Raw genomic sequence first — 18,693 nt, 5'->3', positions numbered from 1 at the left:
CTGTAGGAAATGAGTGTGTGGTGAGGTCATGGGGAGCGCCGGGACCGGGTCACGCAGGACGCGGGCCGCTGTCAGTGAGTCTGGATTTTCCTGTGTGAGCTCATGGGTCCTTTTTGAGTCAAGGGAGGTGATGAGTTGATTGGATGTCCACTGTATGGATAACAGACGCTGAGGGCGCGTCTGGAATTCCGGGGCGAGGGCTGATCTGAAGATAAACACTTCAGAGTCCCTTCTCCAGGCACGGAGCTTGTGAGGCCTCAGCGCCAGAGCGCTGGGTGCACAGAGGAAATGCGTGCCGCTGGACGAGTCGATGACAATAAGAAATGTCTCTAAGGCTACGCAGGAGGCGACATGAAGAGGAACCCAGAAGGGAAGTGGGAAGCGGGGCAGCTGGCATTCTGAAAGGTGAGTGAAGAGAGCTTGTCGGGCCCTGGCCGGTGTGGCTCCGTGGGTGGGGCGGGGTCCTGTGCACCAGAGGGTCGCTGGTTCGATACCCGGTCAGGGCACATGCCCGGGTTACAAGCTTGATCCCCAGTAGGGGGCGTGCAGGAGGCAGCCAATTGGTGTTTCTCCTCTCTCTAAATCCATTAAAGATATATATATATATATATATATATATATATATATATATATATATAATTTTTAAAAAATATTTTTTATTGATTTTTTTTTTTTTACAGAGGAAGAGAGTGGGATAGTTAGAAACATTGATGGGAAAGAAGCATCAATAAGCTGCCTCTTGCATACCTCCTAACTGGGGATGTGCCCGCAACCCAGGTACATGCCCTTGACTGGAATCGAACCTGGGACCCTTCAGTCCGCAGGCCGACGCTCTATCCACCGAGCCAAACCGGTGAAGGCAATAAAAATATTTATTTTCTAAATATATTTTATTGATTTTTTTTTTTTTTTTTTGAGGGGAAGGAAGAAGATGTGCCCCTTGACTAGTGCCAAACCAGTTAGGGCTAAAAATACATTTTTTTTTAAAAAGCTGGACACCGAGGGCTGAGCCAGAAGTCCCCACTCCTCAACCACACAGCTCCCCCCTTCATTCACAACCACAAAAAGACGTGTCGGGGAAGAAAAATAAATAAACGTTTTTATTACACCCTAATCACACAGTACACATGGAGATTTAAATTAAGAACAGGGGGCAGCTGGGGGCCCCTTTCCCCCATGCCCCTAAAAAAAAAAAAATCAAAAATCACACCCTGATCAATAAATACCCCCCCTCCCCTTAGAGACCCAGAAGTCCCAGCCCCACAACAGTCCAGGCTGCAGAATCTTGAGTGTACCCCCTCCCACCACCACCACCACCACCATCTCCCTTCCCAGAGGAGGGAAGCTGAGGCCCAGAGACCTCCCCCCCCCCACCCCCGCCCCCCAGCAAGTTCATTCGCAGCTCCTGGGGCGCACGAGGTGTCTCCATCTTCCGTGCATCCTCCTCCTCCTGGATCCCTGGAGTCGGTCACACCTGCACGCGGTAGCCCCCGGCCCTGCGCCTGCAGAGCCTCCGCACGCCCACCCAGTAGAGGGCGAGCATGAGCGCCCAGTAGCCCACGTAGGCGCCGGCGCCGGCCGCCAGGTGGCGCGCTTCGGCGGCGCGCGCGGGCCCGCTCCAGTCGGCGCGCGCCTCCCGCGCCACGCTGCGCGCCAGGCCGCCCAGCAGCAGCAGCGCCCACAGCGCCAGCGGCAGCACCGGCACGTAGTTGGCGGCCAGCTTGCGGCGGCCCGACGTGCCCCAGCCGCTCTGGTTCATGGTGGCCAGCGCCAGGAACTTGGCGGGCAGCAGGCCGCCCATGTAGAGCGGCGCGTAGAGCGACAGCAGCAGCATGCGGCCGCAGCCGCGCAGCCAGGCCGCGAAGGCCGCCTTGGCCAGCGCCACGCCCTGCACGCACAGCAGCACCCACAGCAGCGCCCACGGGCGGCCCGCGTAGAACAGCCGCAGCACCGTGGCCGCCACGAAGAACGGGAACAGGCCCGACACCACCGCCTCGTACGTCATCCACGCGTGGTGCCGGTGTCACCACAGCGCGTTGTACAGCCACTCGCGGAAGTAGGACTTGGACCAGCGCGTCTGCTGGCTCAGCCAGCGCAGGAAGGACGCGGGCGTCTCCGAGTAGCAGCGGGAGCGGGACGTGTACCTGCAAAAGGAGGGGAGAGAAGTGGGCATCAGCGAGGCTTTCCTTGGGGGCAGGAATCCAGAGCCATGTGGCCACTAAGACCATCACACACACACACACACACATACACACACACACACCAGGGCAAGCTTTCTGAACCTCTCTGAGCCTCAGTGGTACCCTATTATTTTTAATATATTTTATTGATTTTTTTTTATTTTATTGATTTGTTACAGAGAGGAAGGGAGAGAGGTAGAGAGCCAGAAACATCGACCTGCTGCCTCCTGCACACCCCCTGTTGGGGATGGGCCCGCAGTCAAGGTACATGCCCTTGACCAGAATCGAACTGGGATCCTTGAGTCCACAGGCCGATGCTCTATCCCAGTGTTTCCCAACCTTCTCTCATGATGAGAATCACCTGGTGGAGTTGTTAAAACACAGATTCCCGAATCCCAACTAAGAAGTGCTAAACTAGAATTTTTGAGAACATATAGGTAAAAATTGCATACCTAACTTAGTGCTCTGTATATAAAATCTGTCTTAGAGCACTAGTTAAGTATACAATTTTACCTATATGTTCCCAAAAATTCTAGTTTAGCACTTCTTTTTTTTTTTTTTTTTTTTTTTTTAATCAATCTTTATTGTTCATATTATTACACAGGTTCCTCGTTTCTTCCCCCCTCCACCAGGTTCCCACCCCAACCTCTGCCCCCTCATCCTCATCCATTGGTGCACAGTTTATGTTCAGTCTCTTCCTCCCTCCCTTTCCCCGATAGTAAATCCCTTTTCAGATAGCAAATCTGTTACTTAGCATTTTCTCATATCAATAATACCTCCACATGCCCAATGATACACTTCACACAAAAGACATTTCCTAATAGGACAACCAGCCTCATCCAGGCCCCACCCAAGGCACTCACAGATCAACACCCCAGGACTATACTAACTCAACACATCCAGATCTAAGCCTTCATCACTTGATTCAGCAGACCCTCAAGTTCCCGCAAAAGTTTCCAGCCATGTCTGAGAGGCAGCCGTGGGGCAGGGGCAGGTGAGGAGCGAGCTGTTTTGGGCCAGGCTGACCCGGGCCTGGCCTCTGTTGCTCTGGTTTGTTCCACAACCAGCTGCTCCGTGTCTGGTCACTGCCTAGTTTAGCACTTCTTAGTTGGGATCCGGGAATCTGTGTTTTAACAACTCCACCAGGTGATTCTCATCATGAGAGAAGGTTGGGAAACACTGCTCTCACTGAGCCAAACTGGTTTCGGCTTGATTTTTCTTACAGAGAGGAAGGGAGAGGGATAGAGAGTGAGAAACATCCATCAGCTGCCTCCTGCACACCTCCTACTGGGGATGTGCCCGCAACGAAGATATACATGCCCTTGATCAGAATCGAAATGGGACCCTTGAGTCCACAGGCCGATGCTCTATCCACTGAGCCAAATCGGTTTCGGCCCACATTTATTTTTTAAATATATTTTTACAGATTTCAGAGAAGGGAGAGGGAGAGATGGAAATACCGATGATGATAGCAGCACAATTCACCATAGCTAAGATTTGGAAACGCGCCCATCAGCAGATGACTGGACCAGAAAACGAATGGTCCATCTACACAACGGAATACTATGCTGCCATAAAAAGGAGGGATTCTTACCATTTGCAGCAGCAGCCTGGATGGAACTGGAGAGCAATTATGCTGAGTGAAATAGGCCAGTCAGTGAATGAAAAATTCCACATGACCTCACTCATTTGTGGATAATTTATATATATATAAAAAAGAATATTGTAAAGGGATGAACAAGAAGATAGATACAGAGGCAGTAAAGCATCAAACGGACTATCAAATTACAGCAGGAAGGTAAGGGAGATAAGAGATCAACCAAAGGGCTTGTATGCATGCATGTGAGCATAACCAGTGGACCCAGGACACTGGGGGGGGGGGGGGGGGGGGTGAGGGCATGTATGGGAACAGGGTGGGGGGAGCAATGGTAAGATATGTACACACGTAATGCCTTAATAAAAAATGAGGGGAAAATAAAAATTAAAAGAAAAAAGAATAAATAAATATCAATGATGAGAGAGAATCATTGACCGGCTGCCTCATGCACACCACCTACTGGGGATCAAGCCTGCAGCCTAGGCACATGCCCTGCCCGGGGAATCGAACCGTGACCTCCTGGGTTCATAGGTGTATGCTCAACCACAGAGCCACACCAGCTGGGCAGTGTTACCCTGTTTTAAAAGGGGTTTGGTAATGGTTTGTACCTAGTCCTAGCTGGTGTGGCTCAGTGGATAGAGCATCAGCCTGTAGCCTGAAGGTTCCTGGATTCAATTCCAGTCAAGGGCACACGCCCAGGTTGTGGGCTTGATCCCCAGTGGGGGGCGCGCAGGAGGCATTCAATCAATGATTTTCTCTTATCATTGATGTTTCTATCTCTCTCCCCCTCTCCTTTCTTCTCTGAAATCAATAAAAATATTTTTTTAAGGCTGTTTAAAAACAAACAATGGCTGAAACTGGTTTGGCTCAGTGGATAGAACGTTGGCCTGCAGACTGAAAGGTCCCAGGTTCGATTCCGGTCAAGGGCATGCACCTTGGTTGCCGGCACATCCCCGCAGGAGGCAGCTGATCGATGTTTCTCTCTCATCCATGCTTCTAACTCTCTATCCCTCTCCCTTCCTCTCTGTAAAAAAATAAAATATATTTTTTAAAAAAATTAAATAATGGTTTCTACCTAATTGTGAGGATTCAATGCCAAGTGCTTAGGGCCTGTCTGTTCAACAAATGTTATTTTGTTCAATAAACGTTATCTACTCTGTACTACTGTTTTCACAATGACTAACGGTATTATTGCCATCGCCAGTGTCGTTACGGTTACTAACACCATTACTAATACTGTCACTCATCTATGACGAATGCTCTGGCGCCGACTGTTATTGGCGGGCCCCAGGGTGAGGAACACGCCAGGCATGTTTCTCCCCAGAACATGCCACGTGTGAGGGCCTCTCCCGGGAGCCATCAACCTCCCTTCCTATGGCCTTGACAGACATCACCAATCAATCCCCGCCGGCGTCCAGCCACACCCACACCAGGCTGGAATCCCGAGCGTGCACGTCATCAGGTGGCTGCCAGCACCCCGTGGGTTAGGAGGGGTCGGGGCTATCCTGTCCCCACGGCATTTCCCAACCGTGTCCCGTCTCCTTCCCGTGTCCCCTGGCATCCTCGGTGGCCTCCCTGCGAACCCCCTGGCCCCTTGCAGGTTGCGTTCAAAACAGCGGCCAGAGCGATCCTATGGATGCATGCCTCACCCCCCAGAGTTTTCCGTCATTGGTTATGCTTCTGTGCATGCACACACGTCTTTCGGTTGATCTCTTATCTCCTCCCACCTCTCTCTCTAACCTTCCCGCAAACCGGCGTGGCTCAGTGGGTAGAGCATTGGCTTGCGGACTGAAAGGTCCCGGGTTCGATTCCAGTCAAGGGCATGTACCTTGGTTGCATGCGGGCACATCCCCAATAGGGGGTGTGCAGGAGGCAGCTGATCAATATATCTCTCTCATCGATGTTTCTGACTCTCTATCCCTCTCCCTTCCTCTCTGTGAAAAAAATCAGTAAAAAGTATATATATTTTTTAAAAACCCTCATTTCAGGCTGAAGCTCTTACCCTGCCCACAGCCTTCCATGAGTGGCTCCCTGCGCACTCTGTCCTCCTCCCCTGCACGCTCCCTTGCGCCGTGTTCAGCCTCCATCCCTCTCTCGCCTCTGGCACCATGTTTAGCCCATTCATTCCCTGCCCTTAAGCTTCCCATCCCCCTTCCTGGCTTCCTCCATCTCCATGGCACTATACGGTTCTGTACCTTCCTTTCTGCCTGCCTGCCTGCCCAGTCAGCGTGAGCGTGCCAGTGTCTCTTTCCTTCACTGCTACCTCCCCAGACACAAAACACTGTAGGCCCGTGGTCAGCAAACCGCGGCTCGGTCCACAGGCCGATGCTCTATCCACTGAGCCAAACCTACTTCGGCCCTCTCTCCTCTTCATGTCTCACTTGGAAGAGCCCATTGTCCTGCAAGTGACTCTGGGTTTGGAGAATTCATTACACATACACACACCAACACACACACACACACACACACACACACACACACACACTATCACAAGCACACAAACACAGGATACTCTTTGGCCTCCACGCCCACCCCGCCACCCGGCCCCTCGGCTCACTTGGTGGCGTAGCCCATGCTGAGCATGCGGTTGGTGAGGTGCCGGTCGTCCCCGAACGTGCAGTGGGTGCCCAGGAACTTCTGGTTGTACCAGGCCTCGAGAAACTGCTGCAGGAGGTGGTTCCTGTAGAGGCCTGGGCGGACGGGAGGAGGGCCGGGAGAGGGGGGTACAGAGAGTCAGCCTCTGCCGTCGCCTACACGGTCCCCACTCCTATCTCGAACCCCAACGCGTCTCCAATGCCAACCCCATCCTGAACACCACGTCAGCCCCATTCTCAGCCCTGTTACCCCAACCACAACACTAGCCCCAAACCCTTCCTCGGCCCCACATCCATCCCAGATTTGCCCCAATCCTGTCCCTGACCGTACCCACTCTGACGGCACCCCCAGACCCTTCCTCCATCCCAAATCTTCTCTCTCTCTCTCTCTCTCTCTCTCTAATTTATTGATTTTTTACAGAGAGGAAGAGAGAGGAATAACCCAGGTATATGCCCTTGACCAGAATCGAACCTGGGACCTTTCAGTCCTCAGGCTGACTCTCTATCCACTGAGCCAAACCGGTTTCGGCCCAAGCCCAAATCTATTCTCCACCCCTCCCCTCCTCATCCTCATCCCACCCAACCTCAAACCTGTTCCCGACCCTGACCCTGACTCCTTCCCCAAAACCCTCCCCCCCCCCAAAACCCTCTCCCCCCCCAAACCCCTGGCCCAGGGCTCATCCACACCCTTTCTTCCACACACCAACCACCACCCCTCCCTCCAACTTCCCATCTCATCCCTCTCCCTGATTCCTGTCCAAGCCCCATCTTGGTCCACAATCTTCCTTTTTTTCTGGATCAACTTTTTTTTTCAAATTTAATAAATCTTTATTGCTCAGGTTATTATAATTGTTTCTCCTTTCCCCCCTGCCCCTAGCTCCCTTCCCCCCAGTTCCCACCCCACCCTCTGCCCTTACCTCCTCCCTCCCCCATCGTCCTCATCCATAGGCGTACGATTTTAATCTATCTCCTTCTTTCTAGTTGTAGATTTTCCCACTCAGCCAGCTTTCCTGTGGTTTTGGAGGATGATGTCCTTCCTGTCTTTTAGCGGTGGTTTTGAAATTGTTTGTGCGAGGTGGCAGCTTAGATGCTGACCTAGGCCACTATCTTGGTTTCCCCTTGTCCACCATCTTTCTGGCTCCCCCCTCTCCCTCTCACCCCGTCCAGAGCACCGCCACGCCCGGCCGCTGCTCACCGAGGGGGCCGCTGATGCAGGACACGCAGTGGAAGTAGCTCTGGCAGGCCCGCTCCACGTTGAAGGCCACCCAGTACCGCAGGCTGCTCAGGAAGCTGACCCAGGAGTCCAGGGGGTTGAGGATCCGCACGTCCCCTCCCACGGCCCCCACCCGGGGGTCCTCGTCCAGCACCCGCACCAGCTCCAGCAGCGCCATGGGGTCCAGCCTCGTGTCCGAGTCGCAGACCTGTGGGGTTGAAGGGACCAGGATCAGGCTAGGTCCTCTGAATGGAGCCGGTGCTTGAGGCGAGGGCACCCAGGGGTGGGGTGGGGAGCAGCGGGGACCCTCTGCAGCCAGTTCGATCGTAACCTTGAATTCTCAGTAATTTCCTATGTCTAATCACATTTCTTTAAAACTATATGTTGTTGAATTTTTACAGAGAGGAAGAGAGAGGGATGATAGAGAGTTAGAAACATCGATGAGACAGAAGCATCGATCAGCTGCCTCCTGCACAACGCCCCCCACCTCCGCCCCCACTGGGGATGTGCCCGCAACCAAGACACATGACCTTGACCGGAATCGAACCTGGGATCCTTCAGTCCACAGGCTGACGCCCTATCCACTGAGCCAAACCGGTTTTGGCAGTCTGATCACATTTTAAGATGACAGGGACCCTCCCCAAGACCCACGCTGTTGTATTTATAAATATCCTCTCTGGTGTTTGGCCCAGACCTGTCTAACTTTCTTCTGACAAACAGGCTGTGGCGAAAGTGATGGGATGTAACTCCCGTGATGCTATCACCTGTTATGGAAAAGCTGAAGGGGTTTTGCAATGTAATTAAGGTTCCTAATCTCTCTTTTTAAAAAAAAATATTTTCATTGGTTTCAGAGATGAAGAGAGAGGGAGAGAGAGAGTGAGAGAAACATCAATGATGGGAGGGAATCATGGATCAGCTGCCTCCTGCACGAGCCCACAATCTGGGCATGTGCCCTTGACAGGGAATCAAACCCTTCAGACTGTAGGCCGGTGCTCTATCCACTGAGCCACACCAGCCGGGGCAAGGTTCCTCATCTCTTAACTGTGAGCTAATCAAAGGGAAAGTATCCAGGGTGTGGGCCTGGCCTCGTCAGGTGAGCCCTATACCAGAGGGTCTGGAAGTCCGAGACTTCCTGTTGCCAGTCCGAAAGAGGCACGCTACCCTGAGTTTTATGACTGTGGAGCGCGGCTACAGAGTTTGGACAGGTCCAAGCCTCGGACTGAGGAGAGGGCACAGTCCTGTCGTGGCCACGTGCAAGTCCCAGCTTGGAGGGCAGGGCCCTCCCGCACAACGACAGCCAGCAGCTGGAGTTGTCAGCTTGAGCCATACACGTGGCCCCAGGTGCCTGAGTGATACAGGCTGCAAGTGAACAAAGCTTGATCAGGTCCATGTAATGGAGTAGGATGGAAACCAAGGAGAGTGCTGTAGCCCTGGCTGGTTTGGCTCAGTGGATAGAGCATCAGCCTGCAGACTGAAGAGTCCCGGGTTCGATTCCAATCAAGGGCACATGCCTGGGTTTCAGGCTCCATCCTCGGTAGGGGGCATGCGGAAGGCAGCCGATTAATGGTTCTCTCTCGTCGTTGGTATTTCTCTCTCTCCCTCTCCCTTCCTCTCTGAAATCAATAAAAATAAAAATATTAAAAAATAAAGAAGAATGCTGTAAACATCTCGATCACGCCCTTCCTCTGCCCCATGGCACCTGCTATAAAATAAAGACACGGCTTGTGGGCGTTGTCGCTGTCTCTCAGGAAGCAGTGTCCCACCGAGACCCAGCTTTCGTTCCCTTCTCTGTCTTTCCTAAGCCTTTCAGCCGCCCCCACTCAGGTTCACCCTTGGTTGTGCCGGTGTGGCACACACGACGGTGAAAAACAAAACAAACAAAACTGTCAACAAACACGTGAGCGTGGAAGAGGACACTGAGCCTTAGACAAGACCCATACTTGCGGCCTGATGGGTTGAACAGAGGACCCGGCCGAGCTTTGCCCAGAGTCCTGAGCCATGGAAACTAGGAGATAATAAATGTGTTTTGTCTCATGCTGAAAAGGGTATCGTCATGTGTTATGCAGTAACAGAGAACCAATGCCATGCATTGACGAATGAGTCGCTACAACGAATGAATGAGTGAATGACTAAGTGAACAAATGACTCTCTATATGGAATAGACTGGTAAGTGGATGGGAAAAATGAACAAGAGAATCTCAACATTGAATGAAGGGATCTCTAGCCAGTGTGGCTCAGTGGTTGAGTGTCCCGACCCAGAGAATCAAGAGGTCCCGGGTTGGATTTCCGGACCAGGGCACGTGCCCTGGTTTCAGGTCGATCCCCAGTAGGGGGCGTGCAGAGGCAGCCAACCTACCGTGTTTCCCTGAAAATAAGACCTAGCGCATGGAAAGATAAGATATCCCCTGAAAATAAGACCTAGCGCAACTTTGGGAGAAAAAATTAATATAAGACACTGTCTTATTTTTGAGGAAACAGGGTATGTCTCTCTCTCACCCATGTTTCTATCTATTTCTCTCTCTTCCTTTCTCTCTAAAGTCAATAAAGACAAAACAAAAAAATAAGTAAGTTTAATGAATAATGAGATGGATAGGTGAATGCATAAATGAATGCGTGAAGAAAATAATTTCTACATTGGTTGAAGGAAGAAATGAATCTCTGCATTGGATGGACGAATAAATAAATGAGTGATCACTTATTGGATGGATGAATGGATGGGTGGATGGATGGGTAAATGGATGGATGGATGGATGGATGGGTAAATGGATGGAGTGGATGGATGGTTGGATGGGATGGATGGATGGATAAATGGATGGGTGGGTGGGTGGGTGGGTGGGTGGATGGATGGATAAATGGATGAATGGATTCATGGATGGATAGATGGGTGCATGGATGCATGGATGGATGGATGGATAGATGGATGGATAAATGGATGGATGGATGGATTCATGGATGGATGGATGAGATGGATGGATAGATAGATGGATGGGTGGACAGATGGATAAATGGATGGATGGATGAGATGGATGGATAGATAGATGGATGGGTGGACAGATGGATAAATGGATGGATGGGTGGATCGATGGATGGATGAATGGATAAATGGATGAATGGATGGATGGAAGAGGCAAGGAAAGAATTTCTGCCCCAAACGGATGAATGAATAAAGGAAGAGGTTCGTTCCAATCGACCCTGAACCGAGGCCTCGGAGAAGTGGGGTTCGGGTGCCAGGGCCACGTGGGGTTGGGGGCCGCCGTCCGCTCACCTGCACGTAGTCCACGGAGTCGCCCAGCGCCTTGAAAGCGGTGTACATGACCTCGCGCTTGCCGCCCCAGCGCTGCGCCACGCACACGCAGCGGCGCGTCCTCACCAGCGCCTCCACCGCCAGGCGCCCGGGGTCCTCAGCCTCCACCTCGCGGTAGGCGCCGGCCCCCGCCGCCCCCGTCGCCCCCGCCGCGCCCCCCGCCGCCGCGGGCTCCCAGGGCTGGTGGTAGTTGCCGTCCCACACGTAGGTGGCGGGGTCCTCGTCGGCGAAGACCTCGCGGAACATGTCCACCATGTAGAGGTCCTCGGCGCGGTTGCCGTCCACCACCATGAGCACGCGCAGGCGCGCGCGCGGGTACACGAGGGCGCGCGCGGAGGCCAGGCACTGGCGCAGGTACGCGGGGTCCTCCTGGAACGCCGAGATGGTGAGCGCCACGCTGCGCGCGCGCGCCGCGTCCGGGGGCCCCCGCGCCGCCGCGCGCCGCGCCGCCGCCGCCACGCGCCGGTGCTCCAGGTAGGCGAACAGGCTCTGCGCCACCAGGTGCGCCGACAGGAAGGCGCCGTACAGGCCGAAGGCCAGCAGCCCGTGGCGGTCCGAGGCCAGCGGCACGCCCGCCGCGTAGGCCCAGGTGATGAGCGCCAGGATGAGCAGCGCGAAGGCCAGGGTCAGCACCCGGCGCGCAGGGCCGGTGCAGGCGCGGGCCGCCCGGCTGGGCTTGGGCAGGTCCTGGTCGAGACAGACAAGGGGGGAGAGAGAGGTTGGAAAGGGGCGTGTCCAGTGGGGGGTTCCCCCAGCCGAGGATAGCATCCCCTTTCTTGCAAAAATAACAATAATAAATAAATAAAATAAAAAATCCCCTGAGTATCCAATCTTATGTTCATTGGTTAAAATAATTGCTGCAAACACCCATCAAGGCATTCCCCATTGCGTTGATTCAAGTGCATTTCCCCCACATTCTTTTAAGTAAATATATTTTATTGATTTTTTTACAGGGAGGAAGGGAGAGGGATAGAGAGCTAGAAACATCGATGGGAGAGAAACAACGACCAGCTGCCTCCTGCACACCCCGCACCAGGGATGTGCCCACAACCAAGGTACATGCCCTTGACCGGAATCGAACCTGGGACCTTCCAGTCCGCAGACCGAAGCTCTGTCCACGTTAGCCTGCGGACTGCAGGACCCCAGGTTTGATTCCCACCAAGGGCAAATGCCTGAGTTGCAGGCTTGATCCCCAGTAAGGGGTGTGCAGGAGGCAGCCGATCAATGATCCACTCTCATCATTGATGTTTGTATCTCTCTTTCTCCCTTCCTCTCTGATATCAATAAAGAAATATATTTTTTAAAAACATAAAAATAAAAGAACAATACCTTCAAAGGCTTCTCTTAGCCTTTTTGAGGAACTTAGTTTAAACCTCACAACCATGGGAGTGGGGCGGGGAGCCATGGTAAGATATGTACACATATAATATCTTAATTTTAAAAATGGGGAAAAAAAATTATGCCGAAACCGGTTTGGCTCAATGGATAGAGCATCGGCTTGGGGACTGAAGGGTCCCGGGGTCGATTCCGGTCAAGGGCATGTACCTTGGTTGCGAGCACATCCCCAGTGGGGGGTGTGCAATAGGCAGCTGATCGATGACTCTCATCGATGTTTCTAACTCTATCTCTCTCCCTTCCTCTCTGTTCAAAATCAATAAAATTTTTTTTTTTAAGGGAAAAAATTTAAATAAAGCTCACAACAGAGGAGCCCGCCCATGCTCACACCTGGACTGCCGAGGAGCCAGGATTGGAACCCTAAGGATCCAATCATGAAGCCACAACCTTATATCCCGGCTTTCCTCCCCGCAGAGACGGCAAAACCGAGGCCCACAGAGCCAGGAGTGCATTGCCCAGGGCCAGGAAGCCCACAGGTGGTGGTGGGAGTTTCCTCCTGTTCACCACCTCCCCCCCTCTCCCCCTGCCGGGACCCGGTGCCCGTCTGCGGGGCTGGAAGAGTCCAGAATCAGAGGGGAGGGGTGCCTCCCGCCTGATGGGCTGTAAAATGGGGATCTAGCCCGAGCCACGCTCTAAGCACGGCTCTAGGGAGGTAGGTACTGTTCCTCTCCCCCGGCTCAGTGGATAGAGATCTCCTGGCTCAGTGGATAGAACATTAGATAAGGAAACCGAGGAACACCGGTGTCTGCTCTGGCCCAAGGTCCCTGGCTCAGTGTCCTTCTCTCTGCTCAACTGCCTCCTGTGGCACCAAGCCCCACTTTGGGGTTTATTTATTAGGATTTGAGTTAGTCATTAAGATACAGTGCTGTGCCGAAACCCGTTTGGCTCAATGGATAGAGCGTTGGCTTGAGGACTGAAGGGTCCCGGGTTCGATTCCAGTCAAGGGCATGTATGTACCTTGGTTGCAGGCATATCCCCAGTAGGGGGTGTGCAAGAGGCAGCTGATCAATGACTCTCTCTCATCGATGTTTCTAACTCTGTATCTCTCTCCCTTCCTCTCTGTACAAAATCAATAAAATATATTTTTAAAAAAAGATACAGAGCTGTGCCCTGGCCAGGTAGGTCAGTTGGTTAGGGGCGACATCATGATCCAGCAAGGTTGTGGGTTCGATCCTAGGTTAGGGCACCAACAAAAATCAACCAATGAATGCATAAACGAGTGGAACGACAAATCAATGTCTCTCTGTGTGTGTCTTTCTCTCCCTCTCTCCCTAAAAATCAATCAATAAAAAAAAAAAATTACAATATATTTTTATTGATTTCAGAGAGAAAGGGAAAGGAAGAGAGAGACAGAAACATCAATGATGAGAGAATCACTGATCGGCTGCCTCCTGCACGACCCGCCCTCCCCCCACTGGAGACAAGAGCCCACAATCTGGGCATGTGCTCCTGACCGGAATCAAACCTGGGACCCTTGAGTCCGCAGGCCGACTCTCCACCCACAGAGCCAAACCAGCTGGAGCAATATATTCTTAAAGGACACAATACAGGATGCCAAGACCGGTTTGGCTCCGTCGATACAGCGTCGGTCTGCAGACTGAAAGGTCCCGGGTTCGATTCCTGTCAAGGGCATGTACATTGGTTGCAGGCACATCCCCAGTAGGGGGTGTGCAAGAGGCAGCTGGTCGATGTTTCTCTCTCATCGACGTTTCTAGCTCTCTATCCCTCTCCCATCCTCTCTGTTCAAAATCAATAAAATATATATTTTTTTAAAAAAAGGATACAGTACAGGAGTCACCGGCCACATGTGGCTACGGAGCCCTTGGAATGCAGCCACTATGACCGAGGAGCTGAATTTTTTCATTTTATTTAATTTAAACTAATTTAAATATAAACGACGATCCTTAGTTCCGTTATTGGAAAGGGCTTAAGTGTGTTTGAAACAAGGAAGGTCTTTTTCAACTGTAAACCTTACAAAATCCAAGCATCCCCATGGAAAATGTAGCTTCTTATCAGACGGGCTACGCATTTGGATTTTGAAGCCTGAGAACGCAAGACAGAAAGCAAAATGTCTCATTCATATTTTTGTAAGGGGGACCTGCTAAAATGAGAATATTTGGATATAAAGCAACTATATATCTGTGGCCCAGTGCGCGCTGCTTTTATTCACTATGGCAAGCTGACACCGGTGTTCGCGTTTTTTGTTTTGTTTATTAAATATATTTTTATTGATTTTTTTACAGAGAAAAAGGGAGAGATAGAGAGTCAGAAACATCAATCAGCTGCCTCCTGCACACACACCCCCCCCCCACTGGGGATGTGTCTGCAACAAAGGTACATGCCCTTGACCAGAATTGAACCTGGGACCCTTGAGTCCACAGGCCAATGCTCTATCCACTGAGCCAAACCAGCTTGGCCTTGGACAGACAGCTTACCGACCCCCCAGTACACCTGGGTTAAATCAAACATATCACTAACATTAACTTCGCCTGCTTCTTTTTACATGGTTTCAGTGCAGCTACGAGGACATTTTAAACCATATCTGCAGCCAAAAACTGGTTTGGCTCAGTGGATAGAGCATCGGCTGAGGACTGAAGGGCCCCAGGTTTGATTCCGGTCAAGGGCATGTACCTTGGTTGCAGGCACATTCCTGGTTGGGGGTGTGCAGGAGGCAGATGATGGATGATTATTCTCTCTCATCGATGTTTCTAACTCTCCCTCTCCCTTCCTCTCTGTAAAAACTCAATAAAATATATTTTTAAAAATAAAATAAAAAATAAACCGTGTCTGCAGCTCCCTTTCTGTTCCCATAGGACAGGGCGCAGGTGGGAGCAAGTCAGCGCTCCACACCAATAATTGTTATTATTTCTCCCGAGATCCTCCTGCTCTGTCCCTTCACCCCACGCGGGGCCCTGTCTGGATGTCTGGGGGTGGCCAGCTTCCTGCTGGGACTCGCCCAAATGGGTGGGTTTTAATCCCAACCACATGCATGAACACACATGGACACCCACCCAGGCGTACACCCATACACGACGAGTAACACACAGAGACACGCAGAGACACGCAGGTCCCAGAAGATGACCAGACGCATGTTCTAAGGCAGAACTTGGTGATGCTAAGACCCCCACCAGCAGCCACAGGTGGGCTGGGACATTCGCCTCTTGGCAAAAAGGAGCGATGCCGAGAGCAGATGCCCACCCGACAGCAGACCCGGGCACCCACCCAGGGTCTGGATGACCACAGAACAGCAAGAGTCACGCTGGGGTTCGAACCCTATGAAACTGCCATTTTTTTTTTACAGGTCAGGAGAGGCCAGATGTCGGTGGTTTCATCTGGCTCAAACTTAAATGGAACACATCAGAAGAGAAATGCAGCCGAAACCGGTGTGGCTCAGTGGACAGAGCACCAGCCTGCGGACTGAAGGTCCCAGGTTTGATCACCGTCAAGGGCATGTACCTTGGTTACAGGCACATCCCCAGTAGGGAGTGTGCAGGAGGCAGCTGATGGATGATTCTCTCTCATCCACATTTCTAACTCTCTATCCCTCTCCTTTCCTCTATGTAAAAAATCAATAAAAAATATTTTTTTTTATAAAGAGAGAAATGCAGCAGAAACCAGTTTGGCTCAGTGGATAGAGCGTCAGTTAGCCTGTGGACTGAAGGGTCCCAGGTTCGATCCCGGTCAGGGGCATGTGCCTTGGTTGCGGACACATCCCCAGTAGGGGGTGTGCAGGAGGCAGCTGATCAGTGTTTCTCTCTCATTGATGTTTCTAGCTCTCTATCCCTCTCCCTTCCTCTCTGTAAAAGATCAATAAGAAAGAGAGAGAAACACAGAGAGAAATGCAGATCCACCTGTGACACACGCACGCGCACACACCCGGCCAGCACACAGACACGCATGGACGTACAGCCACACGACCATGGACGTGGACACACCACACACTCCAGGTGGGACGGCCACCCGCACAGCCCGGACCCGCACACACAGCCTCCCCTGGTGGCTGGCACACACCTGAGCTCACACCTGAGGTCTGGGCACACGTGGTCACCCGCCCGGCAGGGCCCCCGCACACGCGCTTCCCTCACACACCTGTCTCATGGATGCGGGTCGTCGGGGCTCCGTCCTCTCGTCCTCTTCGGCTGCTCCCGGGGTTTCTCTGCGGCCGGAGGGCTGGGGGGGCCCTTTGTAGGCCGGCCCGGCGGGGGCGGGAGGAGGGGCTGACGTCAGAGCTGAGCTGGGCCAGGGGCTCTGAGGTCATGGCCGCCGGGCAGCTCCACCCGGTTCCCGCCAGTGCCCCCGCCCCCTGCGCCCAGACGGCCTTCCCTCCGGGTCCCCCCATCCCCACCGCCCTCCCCTCTCCTCCTGGGGCTCCCCGATCACAGCCCTTCCCTCCCCAGTTTCCTCATCTCTTGCCTCTCCAGTCCCTGAGTTTCTCTCCATCCCTGTATTTTCTCCCCATCTCTCTCCCAGTCCCCATCTCTCTCTCTCTCTCTCTCTCTCTCTCTCTCTCTCTCTCTCTCTCTCTCTCAATCTCCATTTCTCTTCATCCCTCCCCACTCTTTCCTCATCCCCCCATTTCTCTCTCCTCCCCACACCCCAATTCTCCTCCCCACCCCCTTCTCACCCAGACATCCCCCCCTCCCGCCCTTGCACACTGCCCCTCCCCTCCTAGCCCCAGACTCCAGCCTGGGGTGGGTCCCCCCCAGGGACTTGTCTGGGGAACTGGCAGGAGGAGCGAGAGGACACACGTGCGTAGCTGCGGGTGTGACTGTGTGTGCGCTGGCTTGTGAGGCAGGCCGTCTGGAACGGGAGCTGTGAGTGCATGTCTGCCCGCGCGGCGTCCAGCTGACAGGCCCACGTGTGTGTGTGCGTGTGAACGGTGCCTGTGTGTTTGTGTGTGTGTGTGTGTGTGTGCCTGTGTGCGGTGCCTGAGTGTGAGTGCCGGGGGCTGAGGAGGAGGCTGGGACCCTGGGATTTGGCTCCCAGGGACTTGGGGGTCATCTCCGTTGCTGGCCAGGTGCCCCCAAAGAGCTGCCACGGAAGCTGAGTCAGTCTGAAAGGTGCGAGGGGGGCCCTGGGGCTTCTGAGCCCCCAGCCCCTCAGGACCAGTGTCACTGTTCCCACGCCCTTCTTCCCACAATTAGAAAGGTCAACACAGCCGGAACCGGTGTGGCTCAGTGGATAGAGCGTCGGCCTGCGGACTCAAGGGTCCCAGTTCTGATTCCGGTCTAGGGAGTGTACCTTGGTTGTGGGCACATCCCCAGGGGGGATGGGGGGTGTGCAGGAGGCAGCTGATCTCTCTCTCTCTTATCGATGTTTCTAACTTTCATTCCCTCTCTCTTCCTCTCTGTAAAAAAATTAATAAAATATATTAAAGAAAGAACAGCACAAAACAACCCTGTATCTAATTCCTCCTGTCTTCTCCTCTTACTACGAACTGACAATGTGTTTCTCTCCCTCCGTAGCTGTCTTCCTGTGTCTGTGACTCTGATTCTTTTTTATCTTATTTATTTTTATTTTTTTATTGTTGACCCTAATGAATATACAATTATTCTTTAAAAATATATATATTTTTTTATTGATTCATTGATTTCAGAGAGGAAGGAAGAGGGAGAGAGAGAGAGAAACATCAATGATGAGAGAGAATCATCGATCAGCTGCCTCCTGCACACCCACCTTACTGGGGATTGAGCCCATAACCCAGGCATGTGCCCCTGGCTGGATTCGAACCCGGGACCTTTCAGTCTGCAGGCCGATGCTCTATCCACTGAGCCAGACCAGCTAGGGCCTCTCTTTTTTTTTTTTTTTCTTTTTTTTTTTTGAAGGCCTCTCTGACTTTCTCATCCACTCTCTCTCCTCTCTCCTTGAGTTTCTCTTTTTTGACTCTGTATTTCTATTTCCTTCTCTCTGAATGACTCTCTCTCTCTCTTTCTCTCTCTCTCTTCCAGCTTTTGTTTCCCTCTGTTCCTCTTAGTGGCTGCCCATGTCTCCTTTCCCGCCTCTACCTACCTACCCATCAGCCTATCTATCTGGATCTCTATCCAGCCTCTGTCCCTCTGCATCTCTGTGTCTCTTGCTGAGACTTCATATCTCTCTCTCTCTTTCTTTCTTGCGTTCTCTCTCTCTCTCTCTCTCTCTCTCTCTCTCTCTCTCTCTCTCTCTCTCTCTCTCTCTCTCTCTCTCTCCCTCCCTCCCTCCCTCCCTCCCTCCCTCCCCTCCCTCCTTCTCATTCACTGTTTCTCTATGTTTCTCTGTCTCTAAGCACCCCCCCTCCCTGCCCCTGGATCTCCCCTGCAAGTGCCAAGCCCTCACTCCCGGTTCCCGGAGAGGCAGGCTGTGCGGGGCCTCCGCTGCTCCTGACGCTGGGGGAAGAGGGCCAGTTCTGGGCCCGGCGAGGGAACCCCGCCCTC

At 52.7% G+C, this 18,693-nt stretch overlaps 1 protein-coding gene across 1 annotated transcript; it reads right to left on the bottom strand.

Annotated features, from left to right (window-relative positions):
• Positions 1-1,384: 1,384 nt before the first annotated feature.
• Positions 1,385-16,586, bottom strand: HAS1 (hyaluronan synthase 1). The gene is given in 5 exon segments (XM_036422741.2): positions 1,385-2,144; positions 6,335-6,467; positions 7,567-7,792; positions 10,850-11,575; positions 16,373-16,586. Coding segments are annotated over 5 exon segments (1,770 nt in total). The 5' UTR covers positions 16,382-16,586; the 3' UTR covers positions 1,385-1,468.
• Between the last annotated feature and the right edge of the window lie 2,107 nt (positions 16,587-18,693).

This window comes from Pipistrellus kuhlii, unplaced genomic scaffold (genome assembly GCF_014108245.1).
Source record: "Pipistrellus kuhlii isolate mPipKuh1 unplaced genomic scaffold, mPipKuh1.p scaffold_m20_p_71, whole genome shotgun sequence".
Classification (NCBI taxonomy): domain Eukaryota; kingdom Metazoa; phylum Chordata; class Mammalia; order Chiroptera; family Vespertilionidae; genus Pipistrellus; species Pipistrellus kuhlii.
Note: the sequence above shows the minus strand (reverse complement) of the source record. Positions and strands in the feature narration are given on the sequence as shown.